At 35.9% G+C, this 26,344-nt stretch overlaps 1 protein-coding gene across 2 annotated transcripts in view; it reads left to right on the forward strand.

Annotated features, from left to right (window-relative positions):
• DOK6 (docking protein 6) overlaps window positions 1-26,344 on the forward strand; it is a 265,261-nt gene that overhangs the window by 83,528 nt on the left and 155,389 nt on the right. For both annotated transcript variants that reach the window (XM_064657745.1, XM_064657736.1), the window contains exon 2: window positions 20,210-20,317. In XM_064657745.1, the coding sequence (XP_064513815.1) occupies window positions 20,210-20,317 (108 nt within the window). The remainder of the gene's footprint in view (window positions 1-20,209; window positions 20,318-26,344) is intronic.

Consider the following 26,344-nt stretch of genomic DNA (forward strand, 5'->3'; position numbering starts at 1 on the left):
CTTTGGTGAGTTGGGCAGTCTGCTATGAGGGAAGTTCTGAACTCTAGGTATTTAAAGCAAGAAAGTGAGAGACTGGCTCATTGCTTTCCTAGGCAGGAAGTGCATTGGAAATGAAGTGAGCTGATAAAATTTGGACCTTAAATGCACGCCTGAAATATGGGACTGAGTGCAATGAGAACAAAAGTAATGGGATTGAATGACTTCATGCTACAATGAAATTGGAAGAAATAAGAGGCTGAGAGGATGGGGTGGGACCCATCTTGTAATGCAGGGCTTTCCTTTAGTCACAGAAGTGTATTAAATCCTTTAGGTGTGGGATGGCTGTTTGTTTAAGATGAGCTGGCTAGGTGCCATTAGAAGCATTTTGTTCTGGTAAAAGTCTATCAAGACTTGACATTTTTGTTGTGAATCTCTGAAAGGGTTACAGGATTTGACAAAAAACTGATGCTGGCTCTTGGGGTATGCGGGTGGGCTGGAGTTGTAAAGATGTGAGTGGGGAAAAAGCAAAGTATGGAGGTTTGATTCAGAGCAGTTCTTTAAAAGACAGAGGAGCCTCTGTGGAAGACAAAACATGTGCTCGATGTGCTATTAATTTTTCCTCCTTTTGCTTTTTACTTTCTATCACAAGGCTGCTATTGTGTAGGCAGCTTGTCAATGTACAACATATTTGAAATGCTCTGATAGGAGCAGAGCGATTAATTGGCTTGGCTGTATTGAAGGCATAACAATTTGTAGTCAAATGATTTTTTTGTCAGCATTAAGATCTCTTCTGAGAAATATACTCTATGGGGCACTCCTTTAAAAAATGTGTTTTAAAATTTCATCAGAGTTCAGATTTCTTCCAAAAAAAAGACTATATTAAGTGCTTTTTTGTTTGTTTTATCATCATCAATTATGATCTTGTTACTAATGTGGTAGCTTTCTTGTTTGTTAACTAATAATGAAACCTATGCTGTTGTGAATTTCAATTTACTATTAGTGTTGTTTAGTAAATAAAGAATGTCAGCAGTAGGCAAAGATATTTTAAATCAACTTCAGATTTTAAACCTAGTATACATTGTATTCTTGTATCCTCTAAGGGCTTTATATTGAGTACTGATTCAGTAAAGCATGTGAAGAGCACATCCTTTATTTAGATAATCTGTATTGTGATACAAATTATATAAGGAATGGGAATGAACATTAAAATCAAGCGTCTATATTTAAGTAGTCATCCATTCACTGTTTGAGATTTACTGAAACTATCTAAAGAACTTCGATCTTAATATTTATTTTAAAAAATCCCAAACAAACACTTGTTTTGTTGGTTGTTGTTTTTTTGAAAGTATTTGTGCTAGTATTCTAGCTGCAGATAGAGAGTTTGATCCACTTTAAGAGGATACTTGAAACTAGCTCCATGTTTGAATGCTGGACAAACATTCCCTCAGTCTTGCTTTTATTTCAGCTTTCAGTAAGGGTAGAGCCATGACAGTGCTTGGGAAATTGGAGTGTTGCTATGGAAATAGATGTGATACCACCAGTTTATGCTTCATTGCCACATCCAATGCAAACATATAAATGAGGGAGAAATTTCTAGGATACTGTACCTACAGAAAGGAAAAAATAAAATACACCAAATGTTGGTATTAATTATGAGTTGAGGCGTTTTCAATATATCATGACATTCAGATTTATTTTTTTTCTGTAGCTGATTAGTAAAGCACTTGTCTGAATTTTGAGAGGTTCATGTTTTGTGCCTGATTCAAACTGATTGGAGACAAACCTATTTCAACCCAGGAATTAGGGTGCTCAACAGAGATGTCAAATTACAGCAGAGTTTACATAAATACTCTGTTGTCCTACTCTCTTGGTTTCATCTGGCATAGTTAATTTTCTTCCTAGTAGCTGGTACAGTGCTGCATTTTGGATTTAGGATGAGAGTAATGTTGATAACACACTGATGTTTTGTTTGCTGCTAAGCAGTGTTTATAGAGCATTTAGGCCTTCTTTGCTTCTCACCACACCCCACCAGTGAGGAAGCTGGAGGTGCACAAGAAACTGTGAGGGGACACAGCCAGGACAGCTGACCCCAGCTGACCAGACAGATATTCCATATTCCATATTCAGTATATAAACTAGGAGGAAAGCTGGCTGGGGGACACTGCTTGAGAATTGTCTGGATACTGGTTGGTGGATGGTGAGCAACTGCATTGTGCATCAGTTGTTTAGTATATTCTAACTAATTTCTCAAATTGTTGATGTTATGGTTGTTTTCTCTTCCATTTCTATCCTATTAAACTGTCATTATCTCAACCCACAAATTTAACTTTTTTTTTTTTTTTTCCCAATTCCCTCCCACATCTCACTGGCAGGAGGCAGTGAGTGAGCAAGCAGCTGTGTGGTGTTTAGCTACCTCCTGGATTAAACCACGACACCTGTATTTTCAGTTCCCATGAAACAGGATGACTGTTCTCTAGTAAGCTGTAAGCACAAGTCCTCTTTACTAAATTCAAGAAATTACCAAGGTCGTTGATGAAGGAACTGCCAGCAATCATGTACTTTGAAGTTTCTGCTTGGGTATCTGTGTGTGTACATGCCAGGGAAAAGGTTCTGTCAGACATTTATTTTGCTTACTTTGGAAGGATTAAGTAAAGAAATTGGGGGCGGGGGGAGGAAGGGGGGGGGGGGGAGGGCGGTACAGGAGGGGAGATAAATATGGTAATTTCTGAAACTTTGACACTCTGCTTGTTTTGCTGCAATACAGGAAATATCTGTCCTGAGGGTCTGAACAGGATCATTCATGTACGAGATGAATGATTCTTAGTGGTTGTCCTCTAGAGCCACAAGAGCTACTTCTAATACAAAATGTGTGTCTGGGTCATAGCTCTCATCTGAGTTTTCTTGAATGATAATAATGATCAGGTAATTCCTGAGGCAGCTCATTTTTTTGTGGATGGCCATCCTGGCCTTCACCCATGAAGCCTGATAAAACTGCCTCCAAACTGAGTCAGTAACTGACCCTCTCACTAGATCACAAGTGTACTTCCTTGGACCTCTCTTTTTCTTCCATGTTTTAGCCATTGCTGCTTGAATAGGTGCAAAGTTTCAGGTCTAGAGGTGAAATCCTTGCTCATAAATGAGACAATTGAAGTGTCAACTTCAAATCACTGAGGTACAAACCACCATTTCCACTGGTAAAATTCTCTTGTTTTCAGACCAATTCTCTTGGACCATCTGTGAGTCTTTTCTGCAGAGTAAATGTTAATTATTTAATTCTATCTAAAAAATGCTTCTTCAGTGACACAAGATAAAAATTTAGTTCTCGTTTCCTTCTAGTTCTCAGAAATCAAATGAGTTTTTCCAGTTTGTATTTAGTTGTGAACAGTTGCTTCCCTGCAGTGTGATGGATATTTATGTGTGAGTAAGAGAAAAGAAGTAGGGTAATATGAAAAGAAGGATAGCGAATCTCTCTTTATTTAAATATTTACCGCTATCATATTTTCTTAAAAGAATCTACTAATGGGAATTGAAAATGGAAAATTCTTTTAAACTTTTTTGTGCTTCTGGTCTATCTGACTACATGTCAATAGATTGAAGTAACTTGTTCTGCCTGCCTTCAGCAGTACTTGTAGTTGTTTAGATTAAAAAATGAAAGACGTAAAATCTAGTTATTCATCCTAGGTGTTTTCACAAAGAAGTTTTTGTCCTATTCATTCAGTTACATTAATTGCAGATGACATGCAGAAAATCAGGTTTTTGCAATGCTTAGAAGTAAATTCTTTTCTGTTCAAGCAGTAATTTACATCTGTGGAATCGCATCAGTCTCAGACACTTAGGACTCCTGGATTGTTAATGAAAATGTCCAAAATACAATGAAGGACCATTTTAGGATCAATGAAATTTCAATTTTTAGTTTGCAAGGTGTTAAGTAGGTTTTTGAAATCATCAGAAAGCAGTTGATTTGAGCCTTGTGTCTCTCTAGCTTCCATTGTGGTGTAACTCGTGATGGATGTTGCCATCAAAACCACTGCTACAACAGTTGAAGGATTTAAAACACAACATGGGAAAGGGAAGAAAGGTGCCATTACACACACACACACACACACACACACACACACACACACACAAAATATTAATTTAAACCCCCATATGTTGGCCATATACTATTTCTTCTCTAAAATTTAACAAAATGGTCATACTTAATCTGTGCGGCATATGTGTTTCCTAGACTGATAGGAAAAGGTACAAGTTTTGAACTCTCACAGAGATGTCTTGGTACAAATACCTTGATGATGTGATCAAAACTTCAAAAACTTGTAAACAAAGTACATTGTACAGTGGAAAGTAAAAGCAGGTATTTTTATAATAGCGCGATCCCAGATACAGAATTATTTCCTTCCCTTCCTACTTTCAGAAGAATGGAAAGCCCCATTCCAGTGTTTGCAGTCTAATTTCTATTCAGCTTTTGTTCAGAGCCTGACATCTGCATGCATGTTTTGAACTTGACAATGTTTAAACTGAAGAGATGAAGTCAGAGAATTATGTGACTTGAAGATATAAAGCCTGATGGATTAAAAAAAAATAAATTACATAGTCTAGAGAAAACAACACCTAACTTTTCTTTAGAAATTACTGAATCTTAATTCTGAGATGTAATCATATTTTGCAACTATATAGTGGACCACAACCATTGTTAAAAGACCCTTACTTTCACTGAAGTTAACAGTACCTAAACTTTCTATGAAATTCTTTATTTGGAAGGGAGAAAGTTGAATTTCAGCTCAGAAAGGGAAAGAGCTGCCATCCTAAATGACTTTTTCCAAAAAGTGATGAGAGTTTTGTTGCTGAGAAGAAGGTAGCAATATAAAAATGGGGGAGGGGAAGAGGAAAGATAAGACTAAGGTTGGCTTGGGAAAAGCACACTGTATTAATGCTTTCTACAATTTCAGAAGTAGTCCTGGATAGACAACTGCATTTGCTTGAGAACTCTCCTTCTAGGGTCTACAAGTGGCAAAACCTCTTGTAGGCTCTGTGGACCAATTTCGCTCCAACTCATTGAATTCCAGTTTTAAAGAGAATAAAGGGCAAAACTGAGAATAATAAAAAGGCTGTTGTTTAGAGAAAGGGATTTCCAGGTTGTTTTCCCTCAGAAATTCCTTCCATAGACAATTATAACTAAACTTGTCTCTAAAAGAAAGTTTGAGCATTTAAGGTTGAATTTAGTCATTAATTCACATATTCATAGGATCACGAAGGTCAACTAGTCCAACACTCCTAAGTGGGACTGTGAACTACTAGCACCTGACTTCAAAATAATCTCAGCCATCATATCAAACTTTTGCTGTTCATGGTTTGCAGGAATTCTCTTCGGCAGTAATGAAAAGGACACTAAAATACATTTCTTAATGTAAGCACTTTCTTAAAACACGTGAACCATCTCTCTGACAGTTCTAGGAAATTTTAATCACTGATAGCAAAGTCAGAGAGTGCTGCCCTAAAAGTTAAGAACTTCAGCCAGCAATGCTTGCAAGTGCTTATATTTTTTAATAACCTATACTTTGTTTAAATCTTCTGTGCTAATGAATTTTTTTCTTGAGGTGCCTATAAATGAGTTAAATTTCAGCATCTTCTGTGCCCTCATTTTGAGGGTTTGCATTCCCCGCAGTAAAACTTCTGAGTAAAGGTATACATACACACTGAGACTTTTAATTGTGGGTGTATTTTTAGAACAAACACCCACTTACATAACTGACTTTCATCTCTGGAGAAGTGTTGTAGTGTTGTTAAAAGGACCAGTGACAAGTAGAATGACACAACAGGCACGACCTTAAAGGAATTAAGTATGTGTTGTATTGTGTTACTGAATTAGCTTATGACCACTAAGGGATTTTTTTTTTTGTGGTTTGTCTTGCTTCTCCTGAAAAAACATCAAAGGCTTATTATATACTTTAATAAATTAAACTATTCTTTTCTATTTATAGGCATGGGGGAAATGGAGAGAACTTTAACTTCTCGTTTAAAACAATCTCATTGTAAATAAGCAGTAATACTCTAACACAATGCTGAGAACGTGGTCTAATCCAAAGTTTGTCCTAGACAAAAAAATTTTTATCCAAAAATATTTTAGTTAGTCCTAGGCAAAATTATTTGGATGCAAGTGTTTTATATTTCTTCAATTTTAATTTGAGGTAATTTGAAGACTTCTAGAACTAAAGATTAAGATAAAAAATATGTGGCCTTCTCACAATTTCTGGATGCTGAAGACTGCAGAAAGACAAACTGAATATATGTGGACTACTTTTGTAAATTCTGTCAGGATAATTCTAATGTTTCTTGCACGGAAGAAGTTTAATACTATAGCATAAAGAAAGATTAATACTACTGTGCCTATAGAAAGAATTTGTCCCAAATGTCAGCTCTAGTATTGGTCTGTGTAAAGTATATCTTGTAAAACCATTTTTTCCCCTTTTTTTTTCCTATGTTTTGATTGTGATTTTTTGTTAGCAATGAGAAAAAAAAAATCTGAAAAGAAACTGGGGAAATATTTACACTGACCTGTTCAGAGTAATTCTGACCACCCATCTTATGACAGGATTTTGAAGCCAAGCTTGGCTCTCTTTTGTGAAATAGACTCTTCCCTTCTTGTTTCTGCCTGTGGTCAGTGGGAATATTACTCTCACTTCCTTTTGATCAAGCCCTTTGTCTACAAAATATGACTGGAAAAGTTCAATATAAATAAGGCATGAAAACCATGTAGTTAACTATGCTATTACTTGCCACAAAGACCAAGTTCTGAAAAAATAAAAAACCCCATAAACCTTCTGTCTTCAGTGCTTGTACCATTGAAAGCTGCATTTGAATGATGTTTTTGCAGCTTTCAGAAACAGTGATAGGAGCATCAAAAAGATCTACAAAAGATTTTAAAACACATTACATCAAAGCAAGTATTGTAAATGATGTTTGCTAATGATTAAGAATAGGAGAATTCAGCTATCTATGTAGAAAGAGATAAACAAGAGTCCTCTATGGCATTGCATAGTATATCTGCTGGAACATATCCTGTGAGGCAATTAACTATTGCTAATAATATTCTTCATTTGCTGTGCTGCTAATAATAAAAGAATGGAGACTGTTTATAGCTGAAAGGAATTCCTGTAAAGTAAGTAGCACTAGAGAGGGGTATAATTCTGTGAACATGTAAAAAAATTCAGTGTAAATAAAGCTGATGTTCTGTTACAAGACTGCTCTATTTATGTAAAATTTTATTCATCTATGAAGTCTTAGAGCTTAAATCAATCATAAACCAAGACTGAACTAATTTAAGGTGATTATTGAAAGATATTTAAAGTCCAACAGGGCAGACTTAAGGAGACCATAGGGAAAACAGTGGGAAGCAGGGACTTGTTAATTTGAAAGGTAGAGGAGCCAAAGGAGAAATTAGAGATTGTGTGCTGTCTGAGAAGAATAGAATTGGATCCTTCTAAAGAAAAATAGAAAAAAGGCTCTGCCATCAAAAGATAAGATGGTACAGCATCCTCAACTGCTGAGTGTCATGGTGGCTGTCTTGCTGTGACTTGATGCTGTGAGTTTGCTGGTGAATGCTGCATTGAACTACCATGTCTTCACCTGAATATCTCTCTCTGCTGATAGATTCCTTTTAATATATGTTAAAAACACAAAAGCCAGCAGAAGAATGTACTAAAACAAATGATTTGGACTAAAAGGCAAAAATCCTTTCATGCACATGTTAGCTGCAAGAATTAGATTTTCCACTGGGACAAGGCTCAAAAATTAAATCCCAATAAAAACTGTCTTTCCAAAGCACAGTGGCTGCATATTAGCCTTTGAGAAACTGTGAAAACAGAATTACGAATGTGAAATGTCCGGTGTTTTTTCTCCCTGCTACTCCTCAGAAAGGAAATTATTTTTATCCTCGTAAGCCAGTACCATGAAGACAACAAGAAAAACTGACATACTTCAAATATCTCCTTAGGTATAAATTGTGTGACTAGTAGAGAAGGAGATCAAAAAGTAGCAGGCACCTATTACATGGCTTTCTGCAAGTGAAGGAGACAGGGCTCAGTGACTTGCACATTTTCTCATACATCTATGCCCAACTCTTAGCTAACTCTATTTTGGCTGATATGCAAGCTGGGTCATTTAAGTGCACACTTTAAAACTAAAGGGGAGTATGTGTAGCAATTGCTGCTCTGCAATGCTGGACTTAAACCCATCTTTATAATGGGAAGAGTTTAATGACCACGTAATAAGAGTTGCTTGGATTAATTTCTAAGATACTGGAAATATAACTGTGATTTTAGAAGCCTATCAATGATAGAAATACATCAATACATTTATTGGGGAATGACCAAAATATGTATTGATTAACATGCAGGGACTGAATTTTATCTACTGCCGTCAGTATGTATTATCTGATATATATAGATGATGTAAATATAAAAAAACACCCCTCAAACTTTGAATCTTTTGGTGAGGATGACTGAGATTTTGAGTGCTCTTTTATTTAATTTTAACTTATTGTCACTATCCCACCTCCAAATCAGAAACTTTAAGGTATTGAAAATCACTTAGAATTCTCCCCATGACTTCGTTACAAATAAAACAGGTCAAGAAGATGCACTTTCTATGGACTCCTTCTGTGTAAAACAGTACTTGTGGTAAGCCAGTCAACTGGTACCATATACATAAAGAAGAAGCTAAGGATTGGTCATAATATTTTGCTTATTTAACTTTTCTAATACAAAAAATGATAATAAAATTGTTAGTTCATTCTCTGACAGTATCTGTATTTACAGACTACAGAATTTGGCAATTTTTTTTGTAGTTCATGATTCATAGTATGTTCTTATTCAGAGTAGCTATTAATAAAGGTAATCGTTCTATTAAACCTACTGTGTGTTTTCCATAAAATCTGCATATTTTATTTTGTAACTATAGTTTTTTACTGACTTTTTGCATGGAAGGGTTGCTTAACAAGAAAGCTGGCTTGCTGTGGTCTTGTGAGTTTGCTCATTGCTGTCACTATATAATATAGCTGTATCTGTAATAAGTCTCCTACTCTTTCAGTCTTATCCTTAAACTCTTACTGAAACTTCACAACTAAAATAAAAGGATTAATCAGTTAATACTGCAAAGCCAGATGTTTCTTCTGGTATAATTAATACTAATGAGCACACAACATTCCCCTTCCTTTCTCTTTTGCGTTAGACTACGCATTACAGCTTCATATCTTGTATCTGAGACCATCTCAGCAGTGGCAGGAAGTGAGAAGTGAGCAACACAATTTTCTGTTGTCCTATCTGCACTTTTAATACTATGAGTGAGAAAAGGTGCTTGTGTTAGCTACTCTTAAACCAACATGCTGGATATTTGTGCTCTAAATTTGACCAGAAATGCTACAATTTTTTTCTCTTTTTTCTCTTCTTCCACCCAGTCCTGTCCTCAGATGGTCCCCAGAGCACAGAAAATCGATGTGTTTTCTATTTATATGTGTCTGATGAGAATATCAAAATAAATATCATCAGTTGGGTAGACTAATAATTTTCTTCTGCCTATGGGAAATTATTGTAAAAGGACAGTTTTAGCTCCTACAAGCTCTGGAATGTTGGTGATAATCAACAATAATCAGTGGAAGTGGAGGGAGGGTTGGGAAAGTTTTTTTGAGGGTTTTTTTTTTTGCTCTTAGATAATAATATTAGCTTGTTGGGATGACCATAGTTCCTCTAACAAAGAAATTTGTGTTTGATCTATGATGCATGGAGTGTTACTGATTTGAGTGTGAGCCAAAGCATATGAAGCTGAATAAATTTTTGGTGAATCTCTCAGACACTTCTATGGCAGACTTTTTTGAGACCTATCGCAGGTACAGAGCGGGGAATTTGGAGTGGTCTTTTGGACTTCAGAAGTCTGGATTTGGAAACCATCTGCTTTTCCTCTATGTTATTTCCCTGGGGTCATAACAACATTATTCCTAATCCCCTGTAGTAGCGTATTTCCCCACAGGACATCCTGTCTGGGAATGTAACACACCAGCTGCATTTGAGTTCTCAGGGAAGCTATTTCATGCTAGTTTTCTTTGAGTAAAAGCTCTTTTTCTCTGTTAAAAAATTGTTATAAAGCTGAACAGAACTGGTGTTGGTAGTTACAAGAGCTGAGGGCTATAGCTTTTTCTTTCAAATCCTCTTAGTTGTGTGTAAAAGTGCTTGTTTTCTCATCCTTTTATTGCTTTGGATTATGTCTTTATTTGGTGCAATAGTGATGTATTCTAATAACAGACTGGTAACATCTTTAAGCAGATTTTCAGCAAATATAGTAAAAGAAGTATCATAAGAGTGGCAAAAGCAAATCACTAATATGAATGAAGCAGTATTTGAAATATGTATCTTTCTGTCTGTATGCATGTTCCTCTTAAACTTATAAGACCCAGAGGAAATTATGTTGTTTTTTAGGTGGGTGCCTGATTTGACTTTTTTTCATTTTGTTTTTTTATTTCTACTAAAAATTCAAGGTAGTTCTGTGTATAAATATTGCAGAAAATTTCACTGATTTACTCCATTTTTGTATCCATTTTATTTCTGCTGCAGACGTTTCTTGCTAACTCTTTTAACTATTTCCGCTTACCACAAGATATGAGTTCGTCTTCCTCCCCTTCAGTTAAGTTAAAATAAGAAGTAATGAAGGTCTTTGGGGGCACGCTAGCATCTACTAAAACTGTTAAAATCTATTTGGCAGGAGGAGATTTAACCTATAGGTTACAGTAATGCAGGTGATCAAATTTCAGAAAAATCATCACTGATATTAGACATCCTCTTGAACATTATTATTTGTATTGTCCTCCTTGAACTCTACTGCAGGCTTGATTTTGCAGAACACCTTATTTTCTACAAAGATGAATTTCTCCATAAAATCTAGTGGACATGTCACAGTACTTGAAGGGGAGTCAAAGCAGAATATTTAACTACATAAAAAAGGTTGTATTTGATTTGTAGGAAACCAACATGATTGATTCATACAGTCTGATACTTCAGAGGTTTATTGAATGATATGATTGATATGATATGATAGGATAGGATAGGATAGGATAGGATAGGATATGATGATATGATATGTCATGGATAAATGTCATTTTGAAAATCTGTACCTCTTCTGTAGTACAATGCATCAGAGTTTATTTGGAGAGCTTTTCTTCTTCATTGTCATTTATATATTGTTTAGTCTCACAATATAAACATATTGCATACACTTCATGCATGCATGTGTACCAGAGGCTGTGACCAGGTATTTAATAGAGTCGCTTATAGATTACAGTGAGCTTTCACCCATATATATCCATGTGGCTGGATTTGCAAGGTTTTCTAAATATATGCTGAAATGACAAAATGCGTTGAAGAATAAAAGACTCTAACTTTCCTTATTCTACTTTGAGGATCGATTGCTGTTAAAAATTGTACACCTACATAAATATACAGTGGCACTTAACAGTCAGCTCTTGTTGTTTTTTCTTTGCAGAAAGTGCTTTAGACTTAGTGCTGTGCTCAGCTATATTAAATCCCATGCAAAGCAAAGTTTCCACTTATTTATCAGTCAAAACAACAGCATCCTGAGGACTGTGATTCTTCTGCTAAGGTGCATTTCTGTATGATAATGTAGAGAAAAATAAAGATAGATGATCAGAGGACTGGAGCACTATATCCTCCTATGAAGACAGGCTGAGTGGATTGAGGTGGTTTAGCCTGGAGTAGAGAAGGCTCTGGAGAGATCTTAGAGCACTTTGCAATATCTAAAGAGGGCCTTCGAGAGAGATGAAGAAGGACTTTTTACAAGGGCATTTAGTGATAGGACAAGGGGGAAATGGCTTCAACTAAAAAAAAAAAGTAGGTTTAGATTGGATATTAGGAAGAAATTCTTTACTGTGAGGATGATGAGGCAATGGAACAGAAAAGTTGTGGATATCCAACTGTGGAAGTGTTCAAGGCCAGGTTGGAGGGGGCTTTGAGAAACCTGGTCTGATCAGAGGTATCCCTGCTCATGGGCTGAGGATGGGGGTTGTAACTAGATGATCTTTAATGGCCTCTTCCAACCCAAACTATTCTGTGATTGTATGATATGTTAGAATACTAGCTGATGTAAACCTGGGGAATAATTTTGGATTCTGAAGATAAATTCGAACTTGTAACCCTCTAAATTGAAGCTGTAAAAATTGTTTGAGTTTTTGTCCCTCGGTAGTATAGAGTAGAGGTTTGTGATTACTGTTTTGTTCTGAAGCTCTGCTGCATTTTAAGGTATTCAGTTGCATGGTTTTGATTTTTCTAACACTTGCTTTCACAAATCCCTGCTTTCCTAACATAAAGTATTAAGGATCTGAGCAGACAGATACCACGTTTCAGTTGTAAGGATCTTATTGTGTGTGAAGGTCTGAATTTTGTTTTCTAGAGATGTAAATAAGAAATCTATCTCAATAACTGTCTATTTCTCAGCATTCGGTTCCCTTGTAGATACATTAAATGATGATATTACAGAATATCAAACCATTCTTTGTGGTTTATCATATTCAAGTGGACTGTGTAATTGTAACTAAATAAAGTAAAATTTAGTAAAAAATGGGGGGGGGGGAAATCTGGTATTTCCACTAAAAAAGCTTCAGATGAGTTAAGTAAGGTAGTTACTCCAGTTCAGTTTGAGAAGTTATTCAAATTTAATATTAAAGTATTGTGAAACCATAACTTTCTCTGTTGGTATTTTTTTCTGATTACATTTAGGAAAGTACCTGTAGAAGGAAATACGAACTTGGCTACATAATTGCTCCTAAGTAGGTGCTGCACATTCAGCTTAAGCTCAGTGAAATGCCTGAGGTTTCTTGAGCATAATAATTTCTTTAAAAGTATTGCAAGATCTGGGATTTTTCTGCTAGATGCATGCTAAAACTGTTGAAACCAAATTTTTGTTCTGGCTTTGAGGGCTTTTTGTCATCAACTCTGAGGGCAGACATGAAGTAAACAGTATTAGTTTTCCTTCAAAAGAACCACTACAGTTAGTTAGTTGACCAAAACTGAGTCAGAAATGCAGAAGCAGAAAGAAATGGCTACTTGAACTGATTTTTTTTAATAACCATAAGATCAATTCAAATGTAAGTTATAAATTCTGCTGATCTGCAAGCTGCTATGAAGTTGGAGTGTGTTAGTTGTGCAGGCTGTCCTTCTGTCCTTGAATTGCCCTGCTGGTACTTCAAAGCAAATTAACGGTGGTGAGTTTTTAAGCTGTGGGTGCTTAAGGATTGATAAAGTTCTATAACACTTTTCACGCGAATACAACATGCAGATCTGTTCAGATATGTATGCTCCACTCTCTTTTAAACACAGAAAAAAAAGACTTCAGATTCCACAACTAAAGTGTTTATACACAGAGTAGGTTAGCTAATAGAGGAATAGTTGGAAAATTGCTATGGTGTACTTTGATTTCACATAAATCTCTAATAATAAAATAAATCCTTTTATGGGCTACATGTATAGCCTGTGACTATAACACCATAAATTATAGTATATTATAGGCATCTATATGAATCTATAATGGCATGTTATGGCAGCAGAAAGATGACGTGTGTATACTATAACTGGGTGAATTGTCCCTAATCATCTCTCTCTAACCATCCTAATTCTCAGACTACAATCAAGCCCACAAGGAATGATCTAATCTTAGATGAAACAGTTTGTAGCAGATGTTTCTGCATTTCTTCAATTCCTAACTTTAAATGGCAGCAGATTTGCAATAATAAAAAATGCTATCAGAAATTTTAGGATTCGAATTCTGACACTAAAATGATCTAAGGCCTAATTGTATTGTTGCAGAAGGTCATGTTACAAGCTCAGTAAACTAAAGCTAACCTTGCTAATGGATGATGAAATTAAGCTAGAGGATACATACAAGGTTATCATATATGAGGAATATTTCCCTGTTGAATATTCTTCATAACAAACTTTGGGACTGCATTTCTTATTAAAGAACTTACTAGTGATCTTTTTGGGGTATATTCGTGGTTTTTTTTTAATCCTGACTTTACAGTTTAAACAGCTTTGCTTTAAATGTGGTTGCTTTGTGGTAGATAGTTTGGTAATGTTTGAAGAAAATGTGTTGAAATAGGCAAGAGCAGGTGGAGAGTTAGAATCAATTGAAAAAAGGAAAAACTCCCAAGGCTTATCGTATCTTGTGGTAAAGTCTTGGTCCCACATCCCAGAGCTGCTGACACAAGCAAGTAACCTCTTGCTTATGAGCAGGGCTGTGGGTTATTTTTGCCTCTCCTGTTTGTGGGGTGGATGTCAGATGACTGTGGAGTATCTGCTCTGCTGCTGGGAGATGGGAGTTCCCAGCAGTGTGATAAAGGAGCAGGAGCTGGCCTCAATTCCCTGCCATTCTGCACCCTCTGCGCTAATTCGGGAGCTCAGTGCTGTGCAGCAGTGTTCCGCCTCTCTTACTTCTTCATACGAATACAAATATGCCACCTGAAATGCACCCAATTAGTGCAGTGGGAACTGCATTTCCAAAAAGTAGACAGTGAGATCAGTCCTGTTCAAGATAGGGAAAACAGTTTCTAGGGCAACTTAATTTCAATGATGCCCAAAAACCTAAGTGCAGGAGGGATGGCAAGCCTTCTTGCAACAGTACTTACTTTTGCATTCTTAATGCAAAGTGTTGGTAGCACTAAGCATGTGGATTGCAACCATGAGGTATTTTGGTTTGTGGTTTGGGATGTTTTTTGTTGACTTTACTCAGCAATAGCTTAGATCCTGTAACTTGCTCTTCAGCTGAGGTATGGATGGTTTTGTCTTCTCATTTTCCTCCTGGGCCTTTTTACAGACAACTGCTTTTCAGTTTCTCTTAAATTTTACTTGAATGCATGACAAGTGTAGTTTCACTGAATCAGTAAGGTGTCACCCCTTGTCTCTACTCCCTTAGCCAAATATGCACAGAAAAATCAAAAAGTGGTGGGTGTCAAAACAGTGGTTAAATATGACTTTACTGTGACAACTATTTTTATTTTTCTTAGTGTGAGTGCCACATTTTTAAGTTGTGAATAGATTTTTTTCTAGCTCACAACATACTGCATTTCTCTCACATACCCCATAAAAAACAATATCCATTTTTAATGAAGATAGCTATCGAGGTAAATTTGAACATATTCATATTTTAGTGTTTTTAATGCATACCATGCAGGTGTCTTGTCTAACAGGAGAACACTGCACATGGCAAGTCAGGGAGGAGAAATCAACAAGCCTTTCCTGCAGATAATGAGATGTAAATGCAGGACTGAATATTATTATGTAGTTGTCTCCCTGGGAGAACAATTTGATGGGTTATGCTAGCAAAAAGCCCCATGAGTGATGCTTCAGTGCCTGTCCTGGTCAGTGATGGTTTCTGTTAGTAATTAAGAGCTGACTCATTGCTGCTTCTCTCAAGAGACAGATGTTTCTACAGCTAGTGGCAGAAAATTAGATGGTTTTCCAGTATACCTAAGAAAGCTGTCATTTGTCCTATCGTTTGAATAGGGGCAGGGAAATTTCAGAGCATTTTAAGTGATTTGGAAAAAAGGCTTATAGTGTTTTAGCTTTCCTTTTTGGCATTATTTAAAAAAAAAATGGATGAGGGGTTATTTTTTTTGTTTCTGGTTTTCTATTGGGTTTTTTGAGTGTGAAGGAAAATTTCTGGAGTAATGTGTAGAGACTAGTCAATAAAAATCCCTTCTCTAAATATTAGTGATGACTGGCAAAGCTTTATTAGCTACAGCTGTGGATAAAAAAAATGTTAAACTGAAAAGCGTCTATTGTAAATGATTAGGAAGAGGCTTTAGAAATCTGTGGGAAAATGGATAATCATACAAAACATTTCCACTGTAAACCAATTATTTTAGAAAAAGTAAAAAGTTTTTCTTCTTTTTGAAAAAAAAAAAAATTGGCCAGCGAATTTCCTGTAATATGTCTTTTAATAGATTTATTATGAACAACCATGGCAAAAATAAAACATAACTGTATGATATGGCCATGAAATGTAATGGTTCATTCAGAGGCCAAAATTTTGCATAAATTAGTCAAGAATATTAAAAAATATGATCATGCTGGAAAGGTGAGATGAGTGCTGAATTAAGCAGAAGACAAAGTACAAAAAGAAGATTATGCAGAGATTTTATATTAATTGATCTTTACAGCATTTTGAGTAAAATATAAAAGAAAGGATCTCTGAAGATTAATAGAAATCGATTAGCACTGGGAATCAAATTTCTGACTGGAAAGATTTCAGAAATCATTTAGGGGGTGGTAAGGTTATATAGTTCCAGGTCTGGAATCCTTTTCTCTCACTAACGAGATGAGCCTATTCAGGGTCCATCCTCAGGAATAGAGACTACTGTCCCCTGCAAGCTTGTACATTGTAATGAGTATCATTCCCATATGTTATTGCAATGGACAACTGAATCAGTTCTCACTAGACCACAAGTGTGCTGGGTTAGTACCATGGCTTACTGATACATAATTGCATAGAAGGTAATGAGATCTAGAGGAATATTTTATTCTGCTTTGCTCATCTTGTAAAATTCAGAGAGGAAGGGTGTTTTTTAAAGAAGTTCTGCTATGCCTAGGGCTCAGCAGATAATTTCAGTAGAATCCTTCTTAAGTTTGTAATGAACAAGTTTTGGTCCTTCTAATTGATACAGTAATAAAAGAAAACCTAAAAATAACATGTACTTAATGCTGTCTTTCTGAATGTCTGCAGTAAAAAAAGCAATGGCATAGGGTGCCATTTGTATTGTTTACCCTCAATACAAAATTTTAAAATCATATTCGTTTAGCAGTGAGTGCTCATCCAAGTATGTAAACCTGATTAAGTGATCAAATATTTGGCATTTCTTCAACTATGCATATGTGGAAAACAGACACTTAAATCTCACAGGAAATATCTAAGTATTATGGAGGCAACACTGTGACTGGTTCTCATTCCCTCTGTTGTTTAAGGGCTGATGCTGATTTCTCTCGATGGCTACCCCAATTATCTGAGGACTTTAGAAGTCTTTCAGAAGTTTTGATTGCAGCCAATGGCATCCTAAAGTAGGCCAGGGATAAAAGACTATCTCACAGTTTGTGAATAATTGAGTAGGCTTTTGTATAACAATGAGGTGCCTTATGAAAGGCAAATGTTTGTTTGCTGTTTGCTTGCATCTGCACCTATTTATTCATATTTATAGGTAAATTCATATGCTAATGCTTTTTCAAACACTGAAATACAAACTTTCTGTTGGTATAATGAAGTAAAAGGCTGCTGAAATGCAGTGGAACTCTATATGTTTAAACCAGCTTTAAAATTAGGTTAAAAATGTAAAATCCAGATTCAAGGATGTACCTTTGTGTATGTCCTCTTTAAGCCATTCCTTTCTTCAGATTTCTTCTCTTCCTAAAGGTCTGGAAAAAACAGATGCCAATAAATTGAAGCCGTAACAGTTTAAAGGACAGACTCATGGAACTCTCAATTTGGTGTTCTTTAAAAGCAAAGACTGTTCATTCCTGCAGTCTATGTCCCAGTTCTGAAATTTGGGGAAAGGACTGGTAAGAAGCATCCTTAAAGATAACTAGCATCAAGCCCTAGAATTCCATGGAGACTTTGCAGCACCCATTAATGAGGTTCTTCCTCTAGGATTTCATCAGCTTAGCAGCAAACCCTCAAACTCACTTTCACGCTGTCCTGAATTGATATCCACTGAAAAAAAAGCCTGAAACTGTCATTCAGGATAACCTTCCCGTTTGTCACTGAAGGAAATGCTTTAGAGTATGCATTAGATGACCCTTTATCCAGAAAATGTTCTCATCCTCACAGAGAGAAATCTGACTCCTCAACTGTGATGTCTAGTTTGCCTTTTTTTAGGGATATTTCTAGTGTACTGGATCTGACGTACTTTGCATTAAAACAAAATATGACTCTGCCGTATATGTGTATATATATTTTAAAAAACCAAAACCAGCTCCTACCAACCTTACAAAAATTTCAGTTAATTAACATAAAATATCTGTTACATTATCACCAGCTGTCCAAAATTCAGGTAATCTGTAAAATGAGGATTCCATGGCTGTGCTAAAACCCACCATCACCGATGATCTGGCCTTGGATTGTTCTGTATTTTCTAAAGAGAATTTTTTGAAGACTGTAAACAATTAAGGGCAGATAATGAAAATAAGAAAATCAAGAAAATGAAATGAAGAGAGTGGGTTTTACCTTGAAAAAGAACTTTCTCCTCAGAGTAAGACAGATGAACCGAAAATACACATAGACTAAAAAAAACATCCAGAAGATGTTTTTTTAATAAAACTCCTGGCTCTTTCCAGAAGAGCCAGGAGTGTTATTAAAAGTGACACTTTTATTAAATTAATAAATATGTCCACTTTGGACAGTTGGTGCTATTGCTTTTAGTAAGGTCTAGATAGTGTGAGTATTCTATACCTGTGTGTGCAGCTTTTCACCCTCTAGCATTGTGTAGTTAATATGGTTTAATCAAGAAATAACTGTGGGAGCACTGCTGTAGCTTTGGTGAAGTCAAGTTGCAACACTGCCTAGATGTTGTTTAAAGAAAGTACTATCTAATAAAGATGGTTTATGATGTCTCACAGTGTAATGTCATTTTTTTCAGGAAATATGATATTGTCTTTGCTTTTCCCCAGGTTAGGTGAAGTAATTTCTGAGACAGGAAGTACAATTGTACAGTTGACACTTTACAACCTTAGTTGAAAAAGCCTAGGAGTTGTATGCTTTGAAAGCTGTATACTTGCAGAGGATTTAATTAAATGCTGTACTTTCTTCCAAAAGTCTTCATAATTAAATGTATTGATACTGTAGTTATTCCAATGGTAGTTTTTTAAAAGAAAACACTTATTTTGACTGATAACATTCATCTGAGGTAATGGCAACAGTGTAGTGTCAGTATTATTATATCATAACATGGTTAATTAAGCTTAATTATTTTAATGACAGTATATTTTTGCTGCATATACTCAGTTTAAACAGTATCACATTGAGGGGAAAACTCCCTGCTCATACTTCCTTGATATTTTTAATTCTTTTTTTTTACTAATGAGAGATGTGGTTGATTCAAATTAAATAGTACTGTATTTCTTGTGCTGTGTCATTAAATTCTGTAGAATTTATACAAAAATAAGGCTCTTCACATATGGCCAGTGGAATCATTACCCAGTATTTTTGTTCATGTTTTATTTTTCCCAGTATATCCTTGAATTAATAACATAAAATTCTGTATGGTATTGTTTATAGAGCTGTGCCAGTACTGAATAGGATAATGAAGTAAACTGCTGTCATAGATTATAAAACTAGATTAATATCTAATCTCTTACTTGCATAATATAGTCTAGAGGATTATCGTTAATCAGCTTCTCTTTGAACTGCAAATGTATGATTATATGATAATTCAATTCTTATTTTAAAATTCTGGTTACAACAATACAGTGAGAATGCTTGGTAGGTAGTCTAATAAAGTACCCTTGTTGTTTAAAAATGCTTTTAAAGCAAAATCTAGTGCATTTCTCATTAAAATGAGAGGATAATACTGTTTTGCCTTGTACTTTCTGAAGGATTTTATTTTTCACTACATGTTCTCAATATTTAATAATCTGCATAGTTTTTCCTTAGAAAGTTTGTCATTGAACTGAGAGAACTAGATGTGTTGTCCAATAATGGTCACATTAGTGCTTGCTTCAACCTTGTGTTTTCTTTTCTGGGTACACAAGGCAATGCTGACTGCTGATTACTGTGTTCTGTTAAAAGCTGCAACAAGTGTTTCTCAATGGTATCAATACTGTCATAGAAATAGAGCACAGACAAATGTGAAAGATAGAAATGTGTGATTTCTGAAAATACTTTCTCTAAAGACAGTCTTACAATTCCTTTCATACTCAAAGTCCATGGATTTACTTACATCTCAGGAATTGTCAAATTTGACATTCGTGAAAGAAATTGAAGCAAAAAAGTCTAGAAATGACTGACAATCAAAAAGTATAAAAAGACAGATTGAGTATACTTGTGTAGAAATTGTTGATGTTCTCAGAATTTTCCAGACTTTGTCATTTTAAAATATCTTCCTAAGTCAGTTATGTAACTGAATGCATTTATGTTACTGTCCACCTTTAAAGAAAAAACTAATAGAAGCCATTGATTTTGTTTGCAGATTTTCAGGCGTTGTTGGTTGGTTTTCAAGAAGGCTTCCAGTAAAGGGCCCAGGAGGTTAGAAAAATTTCCAGATGAGAAGGCAGCATATTTCAGGAACTTTCACAAGGTAAGTCATGTCATGAACTGAAGCATTGCCTGTTTACCACTCATCTTTGGGAAGAGTGGGGTCTTAGTATGTCTACCTTGCAAACAATACAGTGAGTCTTGTTGAAAACCTAATCCTGATAATAAAAGCACAGTAAAATGTCTCTAAGTCTCAGTCATGCAGGTGAGATATCACACTGGTTTTTCCCAGATGAGCACAAAACCCTCAATTTGTGTGAAGTGACAGAATAATGTGGGTTTTTTTATTTAAACATTAGCAGTTCGGGAATGTGTAAAATTGTGCGCCTATTCAAATGTTGAATAGGTACTTATTAACTAAGTATTGAACTAATTCTGAAAATGCTAAATGCCTCAGTTGTAATGGTGACACTCACTGAATACATAAAGTTTTTCTGAGAACTCTTTGAGATTTACAGGGTCTGTCAACAACAAGAATTTTTAGCAGTAAGAAGATGGGATTCACTGAGTGATATACTCCCTGCTTTCTCTGTCACCTGCACTCCTGTGATGGGAAACAAGATATTTGAGCATGGGTTCTTCTTTCTGTCTTGTAAAGTATGTTATCAGCCGCCCCCCCCAAAGTCTGTCAGTAGACTTCACGTTAGTTAATCCTAAAATAGGGCAGGGCTCAGTGCCTGTACTATCGTCTTCTATCAATTCATCTTTAGCTTATGTCATGTCAATGTTAGATATTACATTAAAACTGTCAAGTTGAAACACAAAGAAGACTCAACCAGGGGCCACACAGCAAACAGTGAAAAAGTGTGGATGTAAGCCCAGATCTCTTGAAGGCAAATCTGATGTTTTCATCATAAAGCTACAAATTAGCCTTTAAGTTCTAGTAGCCTTATGGTATCTCTAAATGAAAAATGTATATCTAATAAATTCCAGGAAATTATCCTGTGAATATTTGTAAGTAAAAGAGCCCTGGTAATTTCATATTGACAAAAATCCAACTTCTTACATTCAGTTGCTATCTGAGTTTAAGACCGACAAGTACTAGACTATCGGCACTTTCACTAATGTACCACAATGTCAGTGTTTGTTCCCTGTGTGGAGGAGGGCAAAAGTTATTCTGCCCTTCAACATAAATTAAAAAAAAAAAAACAACAAACTTTTGCTTTCAAAATGTAACAATGATAGGTCTTTAAAAGGATTAATTGGATGGTTTGAGTTTATAGCTATGGTGGATTCACCCTGGCTAGATGCCAGGTGACCACGAAAGCTGCTCTGTCACTCCTCTCCTCGGCTAAACAGGGGAGAGAAAATATTGTGAAAGGCTCATGGGTCGAAATAAGAACAGGGAGAGATCAGTCTCTGGTTTCCATCACAGGCACACTCAACTCAGGGAAATAATTTAATTTATTACTAATCAAATCAGAGTAAGGTAAAGAGAAATAAAATCAAATCTTAAAAATACCTTCCCTCCCTTCTTCCTGAGCTCAACTTGATGCATGGCTTTCTCTCCCTCCTCCCCACTCTAAGTAGCACAGGGGAATGGGGAATGGAAGCTGCCATCAGTCCGTCACACATTGTCTCTACTGTTCCCTTCTCCTCAGGGAGAGGACTCTTCATACCCTTCCCCTGCTCCAGCATGGGGTCCCTCACATGGGATACGGTCCTCCACAAACTACTCCAGAGTGAGTCCTTCCCACAGGCTGCAGTTCTACATGAACTGCTGTGGCATGTGTCCCTCCCATGGGGTGCAGTCATTCAGGAACAATCTGCTCCAGTGTGGGTACCCCATGGAATCACAAGTCCTTCCAACATCTGCAGCATAAGCTCCTCTCTCCATGGGCCCACAGGCCAGGAGCCTGCTCCAGCGTGGGCTTCCAACATGACCACAGGTTTTGTAGAAGCCTTTGGGGGAAGTTATTTTTTTTTAGTTCTTTTTTGAGCGTGTTATGCCTATAGCATACTTTATTTTAAAAGGGACTCAGACTTTCCATGTTGCTTGTCAACTGTTGTCATTGTAGAAAAATAATATGAAATACAAGAATTGTTTGAGAAGCTAAGAAAATAACCATAGATACAGATGCAGATGAATGTTGTAGTATTGATGGAAGAGCGGCCATCTGCAAAATGGAAAGCATGAGTGTTACTGTTTTTCATCCCTTTTTTCCTTCTTATTCCGTTTCTTGAGCAAAATGAGTGGGATGAGAAAGAAATGAATACTCTTTCCTATTTAAAAGGATAATGGGCTTCTGGCTGTAGAGAAAGAGGAATTCTATACATTCGTTTGGATTGTACCCATTTTTCGAATAAAACCATGAAATCATTTCTGAAGGTATATATTCAAAACTAGAAATCCTGAATATTATTATTTGGCTTGATTTTTTTTTTCAAGGATATTTTATTATTTCGTAGTGATTATTCTCCTCAGTTGCCTCCATTCCAATAAATGAAATAGTGGTGAAATTGATGTGCATGACTTGTGAATTGTCATCAAGTGTAACTATTGATGGAACAGTGTAGGTCACTGTAAGATCAAGTATAGTTGTTTGATTCCTGGTATTGGATGAAAATACCCTGATTCTCTTTCTTTTCCAGAGCTTTTTAGTGGTTTGTTATATTTTGAAGTTGTTCAAAATGCATATTTATTTCTAGCCAGTGCAAACTGTTAGCCCTGTTTTGAAATTCTCCTTTTTTTTATTCACTCACAAAATATAAGGAAGGCATATAGTATGCAAGTTTAAGATTAACTCTGAACTCTGAGAATCAATGGAAAATAATTATGAAATATTGAGGAAAGGAAAGCTGGTGTTTTAAGAGATATTAAAATATAAGTTGCAAACCTGAATCCTTATGAAAGAACAACATGCTTAAAGGGGCAAGAGGCACTGCTCACACTCTAATATTCATATAAGACTATATATATATTGAACCTGAGATCCTTTTTCTTGTACAGTCTCTTTGTAACTAGTAGAAGAAAGGGGGTGCTATGGCGTGGGACTGTTATTGTCCACTGTGATTGTCTAGGAACTTATGTCCTTCAGACTTTCAGATCAGTCTAGGTTACATTGGAGGAAGGTCTAGAAGTAGCACAGAGATTGTATTGTATTGTGCAATTTTTTTAGCTCTCATGCAGAATTATAGAAGAAAATGTTACATCTCAAGCGGAAACAACAAAAATTAGTATCTTTGATTTATCTGCATTCAAATCAGTATCCAGGATCACAAGGAGTACCTCAATAAAAGATATCCATCAAGATCTCCACTATGTTTGAGCTTGAAATGAGGGTCAATGAAATTCCTCTTTAAAGTGTTTTGCCTAGATGATTATATGTCTGCTATACTTAGGTAATAAACTTGTGTACTGGGCAATGTGAGTTACAGAAGGGGCTAAACAAAGGAAAAAAACAAGAACTGGTAGCATAAAGCTAAGAGAATTAAAAATAAAGACTTTCTGGTATACATATGCTAAAGAAATATTCATTAATGAGTAAATAAGCTGGCATCTTTAGAAAGTAGACTCCCTCCCCCTCAGACACTATCCAGTTTATATATGGGTTTATTTGTTATTCTACAATTTCTGTAAATTGCTGTTGTGCATTGCTTCCCTGTTGTTTTTTTAACTAGTAATTTTCTTATTATAAATAACAGTAATGACATTAGTCCTAGACAAGTGCCTCCTGACAGCAGCAGTGCATATTACATTCATTAACCAAAATGTGACCTCATCTGTTCACTCCAGTTTCTGGTATCAAATTAAAACTTCTCATTACTGTAAATGTATATCATTACTCTCTTGCTCAGGTAAGTTATTGCTCAGCTGTACTGTTTTCCCTTGAACATTCATTGTAGAGGTAGTGCAGAACATCTGTGTTAACTCCCAGTGCTCCCTCCAAAAGGGGCATAAAATGGCAGCAGCTCTGTACCCGTCCCAGGGGTGGGTAAGTTCTTGCTATCTGTTTCTACACTATCAGAAAGGGCCAAAAACAGACACCACAGCTTTACCAGCTTAAAAGAGGTCATATATAACAAGCTTGCCTATTTCTGTAATAGAAGATATAAGGTAAGTAAAAAGTGAAATTCTTTCAGGCTTTGGAGACATATTGATCAGACAGTACCAGTGCCTGTTACCCATTAGGAGAGGTTTGCAGGAGCATTACAGGAGGTAAAAGTGGTTAAGTAACAACATGAAGGTTACTAGTAATAAGCACAAAACCTGAAGTGCATCCAAGTGAACCAGGAAAAACATTACACAGTTGACCAATGAATTGTTAAAGCGGAATTAGAAAGGGCAAAGTAAAGTTTGAAGAGCAACTAACCAGAATAAAGACTGGTTATAAATACAGATTCTGAACCATGAGGGGCAAAAAGCTTGCCAGAGACCCAAGAGTATAAAGAAAATGTGCAAAAAAGAGAGTAGAAATAAGCACTTTTGCATTGGGGTTTACTGTAGAGAAAAGTGACATGTTCTAGTGTGGTTATGCAAGGGAGGATTCTGCAGAGATGTCTGTGTGTCATAAACTTGATCATAGATACTTTAGGCCCAGCTACACAGAGAACATTGTTATTCAAGAGCCCAAATGGAACTTAATGATGACATAGCTGAATTAGTAATGGTAGTCCATAAATACCAGAATGAGAATCAACAAACAAGGATTCTTCCATTCCTTGTAAAATTTCCAATTCCATTCATGCATGCTTCTTTTTCACTTATAAGTTAAATAACCTTTACCTGAAGCAAAGGTCTTGTGAGTTGGGTCTGTTCCTGACAAGATATAGCTATCTTGGAGCAAGAGGAGTTTGAATCTGTAAATAGCTGATGTCTAGTATAGAGTTCAAGACTTACTGACTTAATCCCCCCAATATATGAGATTGTTCTGTTAAGATTGTGTAAACAACAGCTGTATCTAAGGTTTTGAGTTTTAAATTAGCAAGATTTAAGTAGGATAAGGTTTTCAGATTTATGTTATTTAATAGTTTTTCCTGTCATTTCGTTCAATTATGATGAGCTTTATATAAATCTGCAAATGCAAAATGAAGTAAATTGCGCATTTTAGTAATGACTTCTGATAGTCAAAAATATATATGAGACAGATGGTGTTAAGCACGTGTTATATAATGGGTCCACAAAAATAGATAGTAATCAAGAAAAAGAATAGCAGTACCCATTTAACTGTAATTCACTGAAGTATATCTGTGGCCAGGGCCACACAATGGGAGATACCTTACAATTTTCTTTCCCTGCCTGATTGTCCTGAATAAACTTGTGGAATGCAATCCCAGTGATTTATGGCAAGTTCTTATATCAGCTACAGCAGTTTCTTGAACAAGTCTTGGCATTATGACCTCCTGTGCATGTGTGCACAAGCACACACCCATAGTTTCTCTTGTACGTTCATAGTCCTGTTTGGTAAGAGGAAGGAGGGGATAGGTTATATTTATGTTTAAAAACACTATATTCAGGAACAATAAGATATTCATTCTTCTACAGCACAGTTCCTAGTCTGTAATTGAGATGATCTTAAATCACGAGGTGTTTATTCAGGATAAGTGAATTCCTGATTCCTTTGAAAACAACTAAATTTTGCCACAGTCATCTACATGCTAGCTCATACAATTCTCAAATGTAATTACAACTCTGAAATGAAAAATAAAAATCTTTGTATATGGTAACATTACCATAATCCTTATAAGAACTTCTCTCCCATGGTTTCCATTTAGTTACCTTTGGTTCTGGTTTGTTCTTTTCCTTCATGTACTCTAGACACTGCCAAATTGCCTACATAACACTTCTAGTTACTAAAAAAATGTGAAATGACCTACCGTTTACTGTAGGTTTGTCCAAGAGTCCTGTTTTATTGTGGAGTATTTCAGACTCTTGTGTTGCTCATGTTCACTACAAATCAGAAATTGTGCAAGGCTCCTTATGGGCATCTATAATCTGGCATGCTACTATTATTACTTATGAATTGCATGGCTTCTTAGGTGCACAGGCATTCTCAAAAAGGAAGTTAGATAACCATCCGTCAAAATGTAATTGTTAGGCTTGATTGATGTGCTTTTTGTGATAAGATAT

This window comes from Pseudopipra pipra, chromosome 1 (assembly GCF_036250125.1).
Source record: "Pseudopipra pipra isolate bDixPip1 chromosome 1, bDixPip1.hap1, whole genome shotgun sequence".
NCBI classification, from domain to species: Eukaryota; Metazoa; Chordata; class Aves; order Passeriformes; family Pipridae; genus Pseudopipra; species Pseudopipra pipra.